This window comes from Ostrea edulis, chromosome 7 (assembly GCF_947568905.1).
Source record: "Ostrea edulis chromosome 7, xbOstEdul1.1, whole genome shotgun sequence".
NCBI lineage: Eukaryota > Metazoa > Mollusca > Bivalvia > Ostreida > Ostreidae > Ostrea > Ostrea edulis.
In genome coordinates this window covers 72,154,777-72,173,739 of record NC_079170.1, presented here as the reverse complement: position 1 = coordinate 72,173,739, position 18,963 = coordinate 72,154,777, and the positions used below count along the sequence as shown (strand labels likewise).

General features: G+C 34.8%; 1 protein-coding gene and 1 non-coding gene across 3 annotated transcripts; one reads left to right on the top strand and one right to left on the bottom strand.

The window, feature by feature from the left end:
• Positions 1-5,515: 5,515 nt before the first annotated feature.
• LOC125656904 (cysteine-rich DPF motif domain-containing protein 1-like) lies at positions 5,516-17,808 on the bottom strand. 2 transcript variants are annotated; one of them, XM_048887529.2, is made up of 5 exons: positions 17,605-17,765; positions 12,536-12,644; positions 11,986-12,069; positions 8,065-8,114; positions 5,516-6,393 (listed from the first exon to the last, which is right to left on the bottom strand). In XM_048887529.2, the coding sequence occupies exons 1-5, from the start codon at positions 17,733-17,735 to the stop codon at positions 6,387-6,389; spliced, it is 381 nt and encodes a 126-aa protein (XP_048743486.2). In that variant the 5' UTR covers positions 17,736-17,765; the 3' UTR covers positions 5,516-6,386. The 2 variants fall into 2 exon arrangements, with proteins under 2 accessions (XP_048743486.2, XP_048743487.2); XM_048887530.2 differs by lacking the exon at positions 8,065-8,114 and having other exon boundaries at positions 17,605-17,808.
• On the top strand, positions 11,547-11,619 carry Trnaf-aaa (transfer RNA phenylalanine (anticodon AAA)). Its single transcript has one exon. It is a non-coding gene; the product is annotated as a tRNA-Phe (tRNA).
• Positions 17,809-18,963: the final 1,155 nt, after the last annotated feature.

Genomic DNA, 18,963 nt, shown 5'->3' with positions numbered 1-18,963 from the left:
CGTTTTGTCACAACAGCTCTTCATCTCCCGAGTTGTTTTAACGGACTCTCCACCCCGATTAGAATCAGGAGGATTCACAGAACATGTTTATAGTAGGTTATATTAGACTAGTTACAGTATAGAAGGACGCCATAACCAGAAGGAGTTGGCCAAGGCCATTTTACGTCGTGTCTCATTTTTTTTTTTTAATTTATGTCAGATGTCAACGAACTTTTACTAGAGTGTTGTCCGATTGGATATAGGTAGAAAACTAATGTATACCTGTTAGTAAAACAAAGAGGGAAGCAAAAACGTAGGATGAACTTAGATTAGTAGGTCAGTTAGGAAACATTACCCCATTAATTTTTCTTCATATGTCAGCAAAGACAAAATATCCAGTGTTGATTGAAAGTACATCACATGTATTGAGGGTGCACGTAATACTCATGAGCCCCGAAGAATGAAACCATTAAACATATTTTGTACTTTTCTATATAAACACGTACCGTTATCACAAATACCGACTTGTACTCTTCAGGTATAAAGAGCAACATCATCAATGCCAAAATATGCAAGAAACTGTTTGTCATTAACAGTGTATCATATTTCACAGAGAACGGAACAATTAAGGCGCAGGAAACATTTCTCAAATCTGAAGTGAAGGTGTCAGACAAGGAGACGGGAGAATTTTATATTAGGAGACTGCGCTTAGTCTCTTGTGTACTATCGACTGTCAGCACTCACTGGTAAACCAGAATTTCTTGAATAGCCTAGAGAAGACCATATATGGAATGGAAAATATGGTCATTTATAGACTAAACGAGCGACTGCTTTCAATAGCTTTAAACTATGTCTTGTTATATTAGCATACCTCTCACTGTTCAGTACAGAAATAACGGTATAGCGTTATCTCCTTCATTTGCATATTGCTTACTAATTGTGTATTATTTATTACAGAGTCCAAACAAGCAAGGTTTTTCCTTGTAATAGAAAAGTCATATAAAAGATATTTATATAACTGTTCGCAGCGTCGCTATAAAGGGTTGGGCAAATTACAAACATTGCAAATGCTACATGAATGTTAAATTCTGATAAATATGCTTTTAATATTATCTGCCCAGACAATCGGTATAATTTGGGTCAAAAACACGTAGATTCAAATGCAGGGTGACTTAATTAAGTGACAGATACAAGGAAACGAACATGATTCTAAAGGCCATATGTCTAAAACTCGAACCTTTTCGTAACGTGAAGCCGTTTATCAATTTTGAATGAATAAGGCGGGGATTCAGAGGAAACAACACCCCTTACAGAAGGGCTAGGAATGTATATCCGTGGAGCATTTATCAAGTGAGGCAGAAACAAATGAAGAAACAGAAAGCGTACTTTTATCGTTGCACCTTTTTGCACTTTATCTAAATTTGTTTTCGTACACCTTACAGGGTCGTCTTTGAAAGGACAATGAGTTAGTCATCCGCAGCACTTCTAAGAATACAAAACTTCATGTTATAAAAGTACACGTGTAGTCATTAGTTGTCAGATAATAAGCCGAGACCACTATCAAGTAAAATCACTAGTTTTCGTGAAGGTCTAATTTTCGTTGTTGTAGTGGCGTGAACAAAAACACTGGGAAAGAAAGGCAGTCACACACCACTCGCGAATACAATGATTTTATAACATTTCAGCAAGTGCTTCATTTTTCACAATAACGTTACGAAACAATGAAGTAGTATAATTCTCGCGAATTATATCTTTTGAAAAAAATTTCACGGAAAATATGCAATTTTCAGTATGTGTTTCAATAAAGTCATGACGAAAAACTGCTAAAGATGAAATCATTCCCTTGCTAGTCCACGCACATGCATCACAGGCGTACTGGTAGCTCACAACATCATATTAAATATACACCCGTAATTTATCAACATTGATAAGTCGGATAATACCTTAGAAATTGTAAAAAGCATAATCATGTTAAATTTAGTGATATCGAAATGACTAATTGCATTTATATTTGATTTGTTTTTAAATTATGCAAACTGCAGTATAGTCCTACAACTAGATATTTTACAAAAGAAAAGGATTACACCAAGACGGTTTAGTTTGATATCTTATTTACAATATCACGAATGAAAACGGGTACATGTATATCAAAGTGCATCATTCATTAATAAAATTTGCAGCAGCTTTTGGATTTTATTATTTTCCCCCTTTTATTTCTGAATTTTACAACACTATTATAACTCGGTGGCTTAGAGGACTGTACATGCATTTAAAGAACATTTTATGTATCGGGTAAAACTTAATGTAAATATGACTTTCAACGCTGTTTCCGTTTCATTTTCTGATTGGTTAATCGCCCAAGTTTAACTATTGGTTTTTAAATCAAATCTCTTTGATCTGATTTATAAAGGGCAGGGGGATCTTGAAAAGTAACGGCCCGAGATTTGTTTTGTGGCAATTTCCTTAACAATATACATATCAGGATTAAGGAGAAAGGCTTAAAACGACAGATCTGTATGCGTTTGATTGGCGAAGGCCTGATTGGATGGTTTCATTTCAAATCAAATATGCACCCTCGCCATTTGGATGTTATCGCGGTGTGTCTTCTGCTAACAACATCGAGTATCACTTGGTAACAGATTCGTTTCAGGGTAATTTATCTTTGTTACAGGTTAAATTTTAAGTTGTGTGAAACATCTTAGAGATAAACCTTTAAGTGTCTGGTTAATTCTTACTAAATCTACGAGTTTGTGGATGAAAAACTATTCTAAGAGGATAATTTTGGAATGTGTTGACTCAGGAAGACAAATATATCTTCCCCTTACTGAAAACAACGCAGGAATTCTTACGTAATCAACCACTTCTCATGAAGCCTGGCGAGGACACCCGATACCAAAAAAAATAAAAATAAAAATGGATCCATGGGTTCATATATATATATCTTACCCCCCCCCCCCCAGTGTGGTTATAATAAGTACACATATAAAATTCCTAGAAAACAAGAGACTTGTAAATTTTCTATGACGTTCAAAAATTGAAATATAATTATCCCTCCCTATGAAACACTATACAAATTCCCCACTGTTTTTGGACTTAATATTTAGAAATCATTGCTATAAACAAAATTCCATACGGTAAACTGTATTTATTTTACTTATAAAAACATAAATTTAGTTTTAATTTTCATCCTTTAAAAAAGAAATGTGTTCGTAGAAAGTGTCGATAATGTCGGATGATTAAATTTACTCTGGGTACACTCAAAAATACTTGTAACTTACCCGCATACATAGATTATACGTCGTGTGTGCCATTATTTGCTTTTTGCCTTATCTTATTAAGTTGTTTGACGATCTCTGGAATAGTAGGGACATTACAGTACAATTCCTTACCAATCACATTTCAAATAACGAAACTATTTCAATTTCAAGTGAATTAATATTTTTAACATTAGATTCGATAGACCAAATAAAAAAAATATTGAAAAAAATATGATCGTATGAAATTATCTTTATTTCATTCTGTGAAAGATTTAATCGGTCATCCCAACATTTCAAGTATTACATGAAATATTTGATTCGAGTTCTAGATTGGCACTTATGGCTGAGTAAATGTGTTTTTCAATACCTATATAATGTGGATATAGACATAAACTTTTAATAGACCTCTAACAACGATGAACTACAATATGTAGCATGATGCATGTACTGTTTACGCTTTTGGCCTCTATATATTAAAAATAAATCATATTTTTATAATTCATAGTTACTTTCGGATTAAATCCCTACTTGATATACATTTAATTTACAAGACATTTAGTTCTGGCAAAAATAAAACGAAAACAAATAAAATGTAAACCTATTTCTCGGCAATGTAATAAACCGATTCTTCAGCACTTCACCAACAACAGAACTCTTTCCCAGAACGGACAGACAAACAGTTACAATTCTTATAATATGGTATGCTTTTTTTCGTCGCACATGTGCTACTGTCAGTTAACGCAGAATGAATGATTGTTGTCCTTGGAATAAATTCGACCACAGAGGGGACAGTTCTACTTGTCTGGGTCTTGGCAGAGAATTTACAATTTTAATACCTTTTATATTAAGAATGAATATGCATTTAAACTAGATTATTGAAGGAAAATATACACATAATTACCGTATATGAGATATGAAAAAATAAGTGTTAAAAATGCGAAATTAAAGTGTGGCGTGATAAGGATTTGAAGCATGGCTAAAAATAACCTCAGTGTATAATACCGCCAGGCAGCTGACTGAGATAATCTGAGCACAAGTTATACCCGTGTAAATTTCAAAAACAGTTCCCCTTAATTTTTTGTCGTTTTTTCGTGAATTTCAAGGCAGGGGTCTCCCTATAAAGTACTATTGTGAATTGTTCTTAAGATTATAATCTATCATAATATCAACAACAACAAATAAGGGGCAGGCCTGCCTTGAAGGACGTCAAAGCCAAAATTCACGTCAAAATCGGTGATTAAAGGGAAAAAATGCCGTTTAGTCCATATATGTGACAGAACACAACTAAAGAAACCTGACGGAAAATTGTTCTCCGCTATTGGTTTTTTCTGTTACTTTGAACTGATCTTTTTTCTACAGTACTGAGAAAGGTCTGAAAGAACTATTACACATGGAAAGTTGTTTTTTCCTGAGGATACAGCCGTCGTTTAACAGTTATTAATGCTATAGACCGAGCTAGATATTTAGATTTTCAGACCCCCCCCTCCCTGGTTATCCTTGCTGTGACAGATGTAGTATATTACATAAATAAGTACTAGGAGACCAATTACAAATCTTTATTGCAGATACCAATGAACAAGAAAAATTTGGTTTGAAACATTGCAAATGCCCAAAGAAAATACGTCTAAATTGTAGACAAAGCAAAACATTTTTTAATCAAATATTGCCTTTGGATTTTCTAACGATTTAACGTGCATTCAGTAGTAGAATATTGTTCAGCCCATGTTCCAAACTCTGATAATAACCAGCAATTGGATGCTTTATTCATTTTGTATAGTTAAACTCTTCAGAACATGGGCGTGTCTGTTCCGATTCACAAAGGCTATTCCTGATTCTCTCTTGTTTATAATTAGCTGCTTCTGGATAGGGATTTAGCAGTTTATATATCGACAAACTCTACAGAACCGAACACAAATCCCCCTTAAGTGCGGGATACACAGAGATGCCCCTGTGACCCGACACATGATCAAAGCGGACCTCAACATGCATCTCCCTCAAGAGTCCGTATAAGAACGTCGTATTGCTATTTTTACTTGGTATAAATAGTACTAAGTCCGCTAATATCTACAAGTAGACATTCCGTCTCTTTCATTTGACACCAACCTGTGTCAAGGTGTTCAGCTCAACAGATATCTCACACGGAAAAAAAAACGTCATACATTTAACCGAATAATCGTCTTACTTTGTATTCCCTACAATAATATAAATTAGTGATCTCGGTATCAGATGACTCTCATTATCTTTAGCGACGTTAACTGACAAATTAACTGACAAAATAATTTCTTAGCTTGTTAATCGTTTTATTAATTATATTCCAATGCTCGTGTGAGGATAACAATACCTTGCTTAACACAGATCAGAATTTCACAAGGCCGCGTGTGTGATTCCATAACACAGTAACCTCATTAAAACATCAGTACAAGTAAGTTATTGTAGTCCTTCTCATTTCGAAATATTCAATTTACAATATTTTGACTAGTACAATGTAATAATAAAACAGAAGTCCAACACTGACAAATAAAACTGGTACACATCATTAGATCTAAATTAATTCCGTCCTCCTTTCAGTCTTGACACAAAAAACAAAAACACGTGGAAACAAACACAGGCTTATTTCTTTATCATTTCTATACATGCACATCTATTTCTCGTAAAAATCAACCGTGTTCTACTTATATGTTAAACATGCAAAATAAATAATATCAACTTTTAAAAAACACAGATAGATAAGCTATATGCTTCCCCATTCTATGGCCTCCAACGAAATATATCCAATGCATGTCCCCAGCTTCACAGCTCCAGTGAACGAATTTCATAATTGTTATATGGATAAAGGTCTAATTTTCACAGGTATCGCAAAAAGGGATCAACATTTGAAGCCAGTAATTGTCCGTGTTGGGATCATCAGCGGTAATTACTAATCAAGGTCTCCCATAGCACAAAGTACAGGAGATAAAATGCCTGACGTTTATTAAAACCTATAATCTAGATGTACTTTCCCCTGTATGTACCACGTGATAAACACCCATTTTATTGCAATACAGGGTGCATTTCAATTCTTATCGTTCCTTTGTCCTTTTGGTTGTATCTTCCGCAGATGTTGGGATATTGGACCTACAACAATTTCTCTTCACTCCTTTCTTTTTCTTTTCATCTCCTGAAAATATGAAAACTATTCCTTAGAAAGGAAGCTCAGAAAATCCTCTTTATACATTTTTGTAAAGAATGGTTTTGTAGACTAATACCACAGTAACAGGTCTATAGTCTACAAATCAAACTGAATGAGCTTGTCTGGCCCGGTGTTGTTAAAGAGGGTCTATATGATAAACCCGATAAAGAGAAATCAAATGTAAACATTCCTAGTGAAATGTTAATCTCCGCAAATACATAGTTAAAATCTCAAATTCCACCCAATTTAATCAATAAAAAGCCTTTCTAAAGTTAAACGTTGAGTAATGTTAGTTAATAATTGCATAAGCTCCTGGTCAGGTCGGTATATATTTAAGAATATTTACATTTTGAAAACTCCTGCAGAAAATTGTTACAAATCAAAATCAATGGAATTTGAGAAATTTTGATAATGACACCTATGTCTTTGTGAGGGTTCTCTTTCCACCAGAAACTTGAGAAGATGACGAAAGGAAAACGCTCAAACCCTCTAATTACTAATGATTTCTGATTTCAAAAGCCATTATCTCACAAAATAAAAACATTTCCTGAGAACGACGCCGTTCAAACGTCAATCACAGTCAAATGAATAGGAGAAATCGAAAATGATTTCAGTCTTACATTTTAATTTTGATTTGACGAAATCAGAATTCAATCTACGATACAAATCGCCCAGAAACCAGAGTCAATACCTTTTCATAAAAGCCGCGCCATAAAATCGCCTAAGTCGCATGATGAGTAGGGGATTATTAACAAAACCGCAATTAACGACTTCAGATAAAAACGGGGGATAATGATGCAGTATATGTGTTTTTTGAATCCAAATTAAACTTTGGGCCTCTAATCTCACATCAAAGCAAGCACAACCTCTAATTTCGACGGGGGAAAATGAAAAAGCAACTTTTTGGTATTAACAAAAAAGCTTGATGGCTTTTTAAGTGGTGCAGACTTTGCGATTTCAGAATGTGAAAAAGCACGTGACTCTCGTCACCTCCGTGACTCTAGTCACCTCCGATCTGCTGAGAACGCGTAGCGGTGTCTAATGGATTTTAGGTCGTCCATGAAATTATCTTATTTCAAATGCAGCAATAATCATTCAGATTTCCGTACTAGCAAACTTGATCCATAACACTCTTTTATTTTAACTTCCAAACACCTATCAAGGACAAACACGAATGAAAATCAGCCAATGAAAAAAAAAAATCAGCTATTTTGATGAAATAATAATAATATATCTAAATGTTGTAGCAATAGTAAAATAAATGCATCTATTGACAGTCATCAAATATTAATAACTAACAACTGAATCTGCAAACGAATATAGCTATTTTTAACAATGAAAAGACTTTCTAACCAATTGGCCAAAGCTCCGACAAAACGGTCATAATTTTATTTGCTTATTACCAATTCAAAATACGTGTAAGTAAAAGAATCTATTGTTTTAAGTGACCGACAACAAACCCAAAATCCAATAAAAGTCGCTCATATTGACACCACCTTCACCGTATTATCACTTCAGTTTCCAATGTTTCATCATTTTCACAGCCCTAAGCAGTAAGTCTTCAAAAGTTTTGTGTAAATACGTTCATAAAAATAAAATGTTGATTACTTGCAAAATGAAAATAGACTTTTATTGTTGATTTGATGAGTAAATACTAACACAGCCTTGTAGATGTGACAGATCCCAAAGGACTCCCAGCATTTGGACGCCTTTTTAAAAGAACAAAATAAAATTTACGAGTCATTGTGCTGAGGTGTTTTTGTCCATTTCGGTGTAGTTTATCTAAACATCTCATTCGAAAATAAAATTTGGAAGTCAAAATACCAAATCCATTTCATTAAAATGTGTGGGAAGACTGGGAATTCATATCAAAGATTGTGTTTTATATATTTGCATATATATCGCCAACAGTAAAATTCTAAAATCGAATTTTTAAAGAAAAAAAACAAGTTTATGTATTCAACTTTTATATTTAAGCAATAACTCATTCTATTTTAAGCAACCTCAGCATTTACAGAAAATGTCACTAGCCTTGCTGATTGTATACGAAACTAAAGTCTGCGTTTCTTTTTACAAATATACACAAACCCTGAAGTGCAATATTACAAATAAGTCTCTCAGGGGAGCTTTCACCCAGAATATTTCTCATACGCAAATCCTGAAAATGGTGAAACAACCAAATTATGCTTTTTTATCCAATAAATCGTTGACAGATCTACAGGGGCAATAAAAAAGCGTTCAAACTACACGTATAGTTAAAACGATGCATCTATATCTTGCTGTTTTCCTCACGTTATGAAGAACTGGGATGAAATCTATTTAGTTTGTTTGTATATTGTTTAACGTCCCTCTCGAGAATATTTCACTCATATATGGAGACGTCACCACTGCCGGTGAAGGGCTGCAAAATTTAGGCCTATGTTCGGCGCTTATATGTACGACCTTTGAGCAGGGAGGGATCTCTATCGTGCCACACCTGCTGTGACACGGGGCCTCGGTTTTTGCGATCTCATCAAAAGGACCGCCCTATATAGTCGCCTCTTACAACAAGCAAGGGGTACCGAAGACCTATTCTAACCCGGATCCCCAAGGGATGACAATAATTGAAAATGAAGAGACCACAATATGCAATTTATAAAGTGGGATGTATATATATATATATATATATATATATATATATATACATATACATATATAAAGCACTAAATATATATATATATACATTTCTAGCCAATTTAACCATCAACTAGAATATCCCAAACTGACTTCAAAACGAGGAAATTATGGATTAATGATGACTCAGATGAAATAAAATTTGCAACAAGAACATTTATTATCAACCAATTTTTTCTCTAGATTTCTGAGAGCATTTTTTGTTATTCACTGAAGCCGATGACAGATCTATTTTTGCAATTTTACAGATATGTACAAGTGCTTGCATTAGAAGTTTGATTTAAAAGCACTTTTAAATTGATGCTTCCTTTTCGTATGTAAATGTATATTTCAGACCTATTCCACGCCTACATCTTGGCCCTGAAACTGGTTTCGTTTTACAACGTTTTTCTTTTTTAGAGAAGAACTTGTCAAAATGAAGAATAAAAGCCCTGATCCATCATTGCTGCAAACAGAGTGGGCCTCCTCTACAGGTAAAACACAGATGTTCATTGAAAAAGCCATAAAAAAGTAGAATTGTAATAAATTTGGAATAAATTCTGGTTTTCGTGGTTTGTTAAATGTGGGTGCGTGCTTACATTGATTCCCAAATTGGAAAGTGATAATTAAATGCGCAAACAATAGATTTATTGGAACTTTAGCGAATACTCCCTTAGAAGAATCCAAAGACAAGACTGAAATAGCGATCCCTCCCAGCATGACGAGCCTCTAAAAGACCTGTATTTCCAAAAGTATGCAAGTCATGATGAACGCATAGAATTACAAAAAAAAAAAAAAAAAAAACATACTTCGATGAATGTGATATGCTATTGATATGTTTAAGTATGCATTTAATCATTCTGAGCTGTTCGGCTCCATTTCATAATCGAAGTTTAAGTACCAACATTCATGTATATACAGCTACACAATGAAAGGTGAAGATCACATTGAGTTTTTTACAGTCTGCATTAACGGCATTCTCAAAAATGAACATCACAAGGCATTTTCTTATAAATCTTTAAAACTATGGAGGATTTATTTTTATTAAGTGTTGTTCTAATCAAAACTTTTAATTTCAGAATATTTCAGGAAGTCACATGTATTGACGCCAGTTTCCCCACTACTAAGCTTTACTTGACAAATACTAACTAGAAATAAAACTGATCTTGCTGCCACGAATTTTTAAGTTTTGCTTGATTTTAAAGAGACAAGGACACGTTTTGAGGTGAAAATTTCAAAATTTTTATTTTCCTATTTTATTGTTTACAGTGCTTAACTTAAGTATTTGTAATTGTCAACCAAAGTTTAAAAATGTTATAATAGGTCCTCAGTACCCCTTGCTTGTTGTAAGAGGAGACTAGATGGGGTGGTCCTTCGAATGAGACTGTAAAAAGCAGGTGTGGCACGATAAGAATCCCTCCTTGTTCAAAGACCGTAAGTGCCGAGCATAGATCTAAATTTTGCAGCCCTTCACCGGCATTGGTGACGTCTCCATATGAGTGAAAAATTCTCGAGAGGGACGTTAAACAATATACAATCGATCAATAGTCACCAAAGTCATAAACAACATAGATCTTACTTCCACGGATTTTAAAGTTTTCGTTTGAGGTTAGAGGATGTTCATCCATTTAAGAATCGTATGATTTTAATTGCATTCAAATTATACCATTATAAAAAGAAAGAATTCATGTATATCCATAATGCCTCTAAATAAGTGAAAATCATTGCAAATTTTTATTATCGTAAATGTATATTTACTAGTACCTCAACATGCACAATACGAAACCACTGAAGTCTTTCTTTCAATAGTCAGTCACAATGTATTTTCCTTATCAGGAAAAAATGAAAACTTTTGCAGTTAAACTTAGTGCCAAGAACGGACGGCATCGTCATGGCGGCCTGTATCATAACTTACATCCATCCATCAAAAAAAAAAAGCAAAAAGTGACAGACCCCCGACAGCCTGCTGCCATCAGTCAATGATTCATACGTCAGGGAGAAAATCTCTTAATTAATTGTCGTTAGCATTGCCTTCAGGACGAACATTTCTGTACAAAGAGAGACAACTCGTATCATTACAGACACTACTTCATCATTATCATTTAGATTTAATTTTCATGATATAGTTGTGCTTCCTGAGGCTCAACTCTTAACCAGGTTTACCAAGAGCATACATAAAAGTGACCGCCTGTGATTACAAACAGCGTATACATCTGAATTACATTGTACAGAAAATTTAAATAGTATACTCAGTTCTTCACAGTTTGTTTGCTGTTGGGTCCTATCGTTGCTCGTCACTATGAGAATTGGTCATTTTTTTTTTCAGTGTTCCATAAAAGAACCCCGTATATATCATACTTGTCAGATACTCTATTTAACGCAGTAAAGTGAATTCAAACCAAATCTCTCTGTGTGGTTACTTTTTAGAATGGCGAAAACTTTTCCCAAGGTTTTCCATAAGTGGCGGTCAGACAGGTTCGATCGCCGGTGGCCAGATAGCTCAGTTGATAGAGCACCTGACTAAAGATTCTGGGGGCCCGGGTTCGAATCCCGGTCTGGTCCGTTGTATTTTCTCACTTCCTGTTACATTTGGTGTCATGACCAGCCCCTGGAACTGACAGGTGAAAATGCATGCTAGGGGATAAAGATCCTGGGTTGATGTGTTCAAAGTGCAAAGATATTTAAGGTGGGAGGAATGAGGCGGTTTGATCACCAGTGGTCAGATAACTCAGTAGAACACCATCCCCATGTTCTCTCTCTCTCTCTCTCTCTCTCTCTCTCTCTCTATGAAAGTTTTACAGACATTGTGACAAGAAAGATAACTCCATTACAAAAAACAAAAATTTTATTTTAACCTCAGTTATCATTCTTTGGAAAACTACTGGTTATACTTTTTCTAAGGAAAATTGAAACTGGTACACCACATACCTCTATTATTTCTGATGGGAAATCCCTTAAGTTTCTTTTCACACATGGTAAACAAAAACGTTTTGTGTAAAATAGACTGCAGTCCTGAAAAAACATGATACCTCTCAAAGTAAATGAAATGCACAGGTTTTTAGCAAAACATCTTATTGTTCATATACACCCGTGTAATTTCACTGTAAATTCAATTGGTGCACTAAAAGATCTCAATTAAACGTCATTCCTCAATATTATGTAACAAACATTTAAAAAAAAAGGGGGGGGGGGGGGTTGAGGGGAGAAGGGCTTGACACTGATATATTAGAAACAGAAGTCCAAAAGGGTTATGGTCCAGTTTGAATTCCTAGGGATGCAGTACACAAGCTTCTAGCTCTAGGAATATGTGCTATGACCTTGGATTTGACCTTCAACGTTTCAGGCTGTTGTTTGCAGATAACAGTTATTGTCACTGTGGGGATGACCACATAGCTACTAATTTAGGGGAAATTCAATACTTTTTAAAAATCAAACGTCTTCAGTTCATTTTCTTCACTACTGAATCCATTCTGTGTACCTGTGATAAACAGACTATGGCTCCACAACTACTGCAGTTGGAGCCCAGAGTAATCATCCCTCCATCAGCACTAAATGGGTCTTTCATCACAAAGGCCTCCTCCATCAACCTAATTAAAAATATATATAGGTTACACAGGTCTGTAAAGCATAGTATTCTTTCTCAAGTGAGCTAAAAACTGGTCAATTTGTGACTAGTTGCTGAAGAAAGTATACATGTGCTGTTTTTTTCAATTAAAAGTATGATTTTAGCTGGAGTGAATGGTCAGTTCAGGGTTTGGTTATGGTGCAGTAATTATCAGACCAAAAGTAAGAATTACTTTGCCCTTACCTTACTTATTGATATCAATCTTTACGCCTTTTTATCACATTTTTTTTTACCAATCTACAGCCCACTAGTTTTCAATCTGAATAAAAACAGATCCTCAATCTGCTCCTTTTTTTAATATTGCCATTTGTGTAGTAACAACATAAAACAAAGGAGAGGATTGGCCGTTTGTGTAGTAACAACATAAAACAAAGGAGAGGATCAAGGAGCTGATTTTAATCAGATTGACAAGTTCTATAACTTTTCACAGGATCTTTGTGGGAAAAAGTCAGGTCAGATAACTCTTGCACACAAAAAAACCTAGCAAGCTCCCATATGGTCACAAGACACAGCTGTCAGTAAACATGTGCCAAATTCAAAATGTTCTTTTAACAAAGAATAAAAAAGAATCGGATAAATGTACTCATTTTCTTTAGTAAGAATGAATCGTGGTAATCATTGTTGTGGGAAATCTTATGGGAATTATGTAGAAAAACCAAAGCAAGCACTAATTAATCAAGGGGATGGGGTGTTCAAATGCTCTATCTTTAAGGAAGTACTCTACATCGTCATAATGGCTGACTTCTTTTAAAAACATGGAGGAAAAAATCAATATCAGCAATATTTGACTTTTCCTTTTCAATTTAAATACCTTGCCGAGTAACTCAGTAGGTTAGCATACCGACTGCTGAACTGTAGGTCACAGGTTCGAGTCCAGCAGGGTTTTTAAAAAAAAAAATTCAGATTATCTTCTACTAAAACTGTATTTTTTGACAAAATAAAGTAAATTTGAAAAATTTCAACTTCCAAAATATTGTACATATCCTCCATTTTTCATCTACATCAAATTTCTCTGGTGTAGCATACCTCCTTACATGACAGTATGGACTCTGTCACTTGGCTTCATAATAGAATTTGTCTCATGATTTTGCAATGTAGTAAACTTAACGCATTGCTGGAATATTGGTTTATTTCATATAATATATGCTACTTTGATTAACTTCATGTGATTTTTGGTTTCAGAGTTTCTATTAATTTTTTTTTAAATGCCATCTACATCACTATCATAAATGTAAAGAATTCTGAATAAGATTTTTCATCAAAATCATTTGCATATAGAGTTATTTTACAAAAGGTGTTTTACGGAATTTCAATGGGGATGACTCTTATATTTTTGAGAAACCAGACACATTTAAAAAAAGAAATAATAGTAGTTAATATCATTATGGTCTTTATTTTGTGTGCCATTTTGCCAAAAACATATGAATTGCCACAAAGCAAATTTGTTTCATCGTATTACGACTATAAGGGACATAATTCTTACTGTAGTAAGAGAACTGAGATATATCTATAATTCTATATATCACGATATTTGTGATTGATTGATTGAATATTGTTTTATGTCGCGTTCGAGAAAATTTCAATCATATGGAGATGTCACCACTGCCAGTTAAGGGCTGCAAAATTTAGGCCTATGCTCGGCGCTTATGGTCATTCAGCAGGGAGGGTTCTTTATTGTGCCACAACTGCTGCGACACAGGACCTAGGTTTTTGCGGTCTCATCCAAAGGACCACCCCATTTAGTCGCCTCTAACAACAGGCAAGGGGGTACTGAGGACCTATTCTAACCCGGATCACAACTAATCTTCAAAATGGTATTTTGCATCCAGTGGGAACATCTTTTCTTATTAGACAATTTTTTTAAAGCTGGTGACATACAAGTATATACAGCCTTTGTGCACTATTTGATTGAGCTGAAACAATTCCCCAAAATATAGATCTATACTGTTCAATATAAACACTAAATTCAATGTTCAATATAAACACTAAATTCCATGTTCACTATAAACACTAAATTCCATGTTCACTATAAACACTAAATTCCATGTTCAATATAAACACTAAATACCATGTTCAATATAAACAATCAATTCCATGTTCAATATAAACAATCAATTCCATGTTCAATATAAACAATCAATTCCATGTTCAATATAAACAATCAATTCCATGTTCAATATAAACACTAAATTCAATGTTCAATATAAACAATCAATTCCACTGTTCAATATAAACAATAAATTGCACGTTCAATATAAACACTAGATTCCACGTTCAATATAAACACTATAATCCATGTTCAATATAAACCCTAAATTCCATGTTCAATGTAAACCCTAAATTCCATGTTCAATATAAACACTAAATTCCACATTCAATATAAACAATAAATTCAATGTTCAATATAGACAATAAATTCAATGTTCAATACAAACAATAAATTCCATGTTCAATATAAACACTTAATTCCAAGTTCAATATAAACACTAAATTCCATGTTCAATATAAACACTAAATTCCATGTTCAATATAAACACTAAATTCCATGTTCAATATAAACACTAAATTTCATGTTTAATATAAACACTAAATTCCATGTTTGATTTATGGACTCAATTTTCAGTTTTATTAAACAAGAGGCCCATGGGCCACATCGCTCACCTGAGTCACCTTGGCCCATATCTGAAGACTTTCCATATATATTTGCATGTAAAACCTTAGTCCCTATTATGGCCCAAACTACCCTTTGCAAACTTGAATCTACACTGTCAGAAAGCTTTCATGTAAATGTCAACTTCTTTGGCCCAATGGTTCTTGAGAAGAAGATTTTTAAAGCTTTTTCCTATATTTGTATGTAAAACTTTGACCCCCCCCCCCCCCCCCCCAACTTGTGGCCCCATCCTACCCCCCGGGGGCCATGATTTGAACAACCTTGAATCTGCACTATGTCAGAAAGTTTTCTTGTAAATATCAGCTTTTCTGATTCAGTGGTTATTGAGAAAAAGATTTTAACTATATATTTGTATGTAAAACTTTGATCCCCTTGTGGCCCCATCCTACCCTCGGGGGCCATGATTTGAACAAACTTGAATCTGCACTATGTCAGAAAGTTTTCATGTAAAAATCAGTTTTTCTGTTTTCTGGCTCAGTGGTTCTTGAGAAGAAGATTTTTCCTATATATTTGCATGTAAAACTTTGATCCCCTATTGTGGCCCCATCCACCCCCCGGGGCCCATGATTTGAATAAACTTGAATCTGCATTATGTCAGGAAGCTTTCATGTAAATCTCAGCTTTTCTGGCTTAGTGGTTCTTGAGAAGAAGATTTTTAAAGTTTTTCCCTATATATTTGTATGTAAAACTTTGATCCCCCCTTGTGGCGCCATCCTACCACCGGGAGCCATGATTTGAACAAACTTGAATCTGCAATATGTCAGGAAGCTTTCAGGTAAATTTCAGCTCTTCTGGCCCAGTGGTTGTTGAGAAGAAGATTTTTCAATGACCCCACCCTATTTTTGCATTTTTGTGATTATCTCCCCTTTGAAAGGGACATGGCCCTTCATTTGAACAAACTTAAAAGCCCTTCACCTAAGGATGCTTTTGGACATGTTTGGTTGAAATTGGCCCAGTGGTTCTGGAGAAGAAGTCAAAAATGTGAAAAGTTTAACAGACAGATGGACAGACAGACAAACGATGGACAAAAAGTGATCAGAAAAGCTCACTTGAGCTTTCAGCTCAGGTGAGCTAAAAATGGGTTACATTAAATACACTGGGCTCAACCTACATACAAACTATTTTTACAAGCATGATCTGAGGGACCAAAGGGCAACCAAAATTTTTCAAAAATGCCCAAGCTGTTGTCAGACATGAGTCTGATGCAAACAATTATGAACTTTAGATTACAGAGCCCACCATTATGTTACCATTTTGTGATTGAAAATCTCCTGAATTAAACTTTTTCTTCATGATTATTACTCATTTCTTTTATAAATGGTATAAATTGTTAGTCTATTGAAAATATAGAATTGTGGCACAGATATTGCAATACGTGTCACATTGTGACGAGAGCTTGTTCCCTACTATTTGAAGAACTTCTATTTACACAACCTTACTGAAACCAAATGCATTAATTAACAGGTTGGACACTTCCCCTATAGCGAAATCTTCTTACTAAAACGCGATTATCCCTCTTTAGCAAGAATATATACATCCCAAACAACCACGAAAAACACCCACAGGGTACATGTACATCTGAGAGAAGTCATCAATAAGAAAAGGTGCTAAAATGTCTGATACTTCAATCAAAACAAAAACACTTACGATGTGTATTGGATTTCAGTCTCCTTCTCTCATACACAGCAACATTGAATAAAAAAAATTGATTGTGTTGTAAATTTTATAGAATGTTGGTAGACATTGTCAGAGACAATTCACATCATGTTGAGTGTGTGACACACTTATTCTGCATAGTACGGAATTTGCCATTATTTTCAATCAAGACACCAATTTACCTGTTAATGGTCATGTTTACCTTCTCACTAATGAGGGATAATCGCGTTTTAAATAGCGAGATCTCGCTATATAGGGCCTATAGGGGAAGTGTTCCCACGAGATCTCGCTATATAGGGCCTATAGGGGAAGTGTTCCCACGAGATCTCGCTATATAGGGCCTATAGGGGAAGTGTTCCCACCTGTTCAAGTATTGCAACCATGTCTATTTACAGAACTGCAATTCAGAAGATGCAGAACACCAGACTCGCCTTTCTGCATCAGGAAAAGTAGAACATATTTTTCAGTAGATATTTTATAAAAAGAAAATATCAATGAATTTCTCCAAAACAACTTCGAAGATCCATGTGGTTTCAAACACAGGTTTCAAAGTGATCATTGAATTTTCATAAGAAGTGGACAGCCGTATACTTACACAAAGGATTTGGAAAACGGGGGTCTTCTTCCGAAGTAATCATAAGGAACAGAAAATCTGCAATTCTGACAGACAAAGATTTCCTTCGGCTTTTCCGAGTTTTCCTCCTTCTCAATGTTGCTATATGCCATCGGAAAAGATTGAGCCTCGGTAATATCCAAAACCGGTTCGACCAGCGTTTGTTTTCCCGTATTCATAAATCTAGATATAACCGTTTTCATTCACACTTTGGATATTCAATACACAGTTATTTAAATGTGTAATGTCATGCTGTATCTTAATGGTATGTGTAAATGTGTAATGTCATGCTGTATCTTAATGGTATGTGTAAATGTGTAGTGTCATGCTGTATCTCAATGGTATGTGTAAATGTGTAGTGCCATGCTGTATCTCAATGGTATGTGTAAATGTGTAGTGTCATGATTTATCTTTATGGTATGTGTAAATGTGTAGTGTCATGATTTATCTTAATGGTATGTGTAAATGTGTAGTGTCATGATTTATCTTTATGGTATGTGTAAATGTGTAGTGTCTTGCTGTATCGCAATGGTATGTGTAAATATGTAGTGTCATGCTGTATCGCAATGGTATGTGTAAATGTGTAGTGTCATGATTTATCTTAATGGTATGTGTAGTGTCATGCTGTATCTCACTGGTATGTGTAAATGTGTAGTGTCATGATTTATCTTAATGGTATGTGTAAATGTGTAGTGTCATGATTTATCTTTATGGTATGTGTAAATGTGTAGTGCCATGCTGTATCGCAATGGTATGTGTAAATGTGTAGTGCCATGCTGTATCGCAATGGTATGTGTAAATGTGTAGTGTCATGATTTATCTCAATGGTATGTGTAAATGTGTAGTGTCATGCTGTATCTCAATGGTATGTGTAAATGTGTAGTGTCATGATTTATCTTAATGGTATGTGTAAATGTGTAGTGTCATGATTTATCTTTATGGTATGTGTAAATGTGTAGTGCCATGCTGTATCGCAATGGTATGTGTAAATGTGTAGTGCCATGCTGTATCGCAATGGTATGTGTAAATGTGTAGTGTCATGATGTACCTCAATGGTATGTGTAAATGTGTAGTGCCATGCCGTATCTCAATGGTATGGTACATGGGTAAATCCACTGAATTTCTCCCAAGGGGTGTCCACATTTGACAATGGTTTCCGGGAGAGGCGGCGAAAGAGGGTGTTACATATTCTTATTTTATAACTGTAACTGCTTATAAATAGGCAAATATACATGTATGTATGGTAGCTGTTTAACTATTGTGATGCCGGGTCACAACCTCATTAGTTATTGCGACCGACCGTGGGTTGCCGACGATGAGTAATATCTAAAATATTAAATA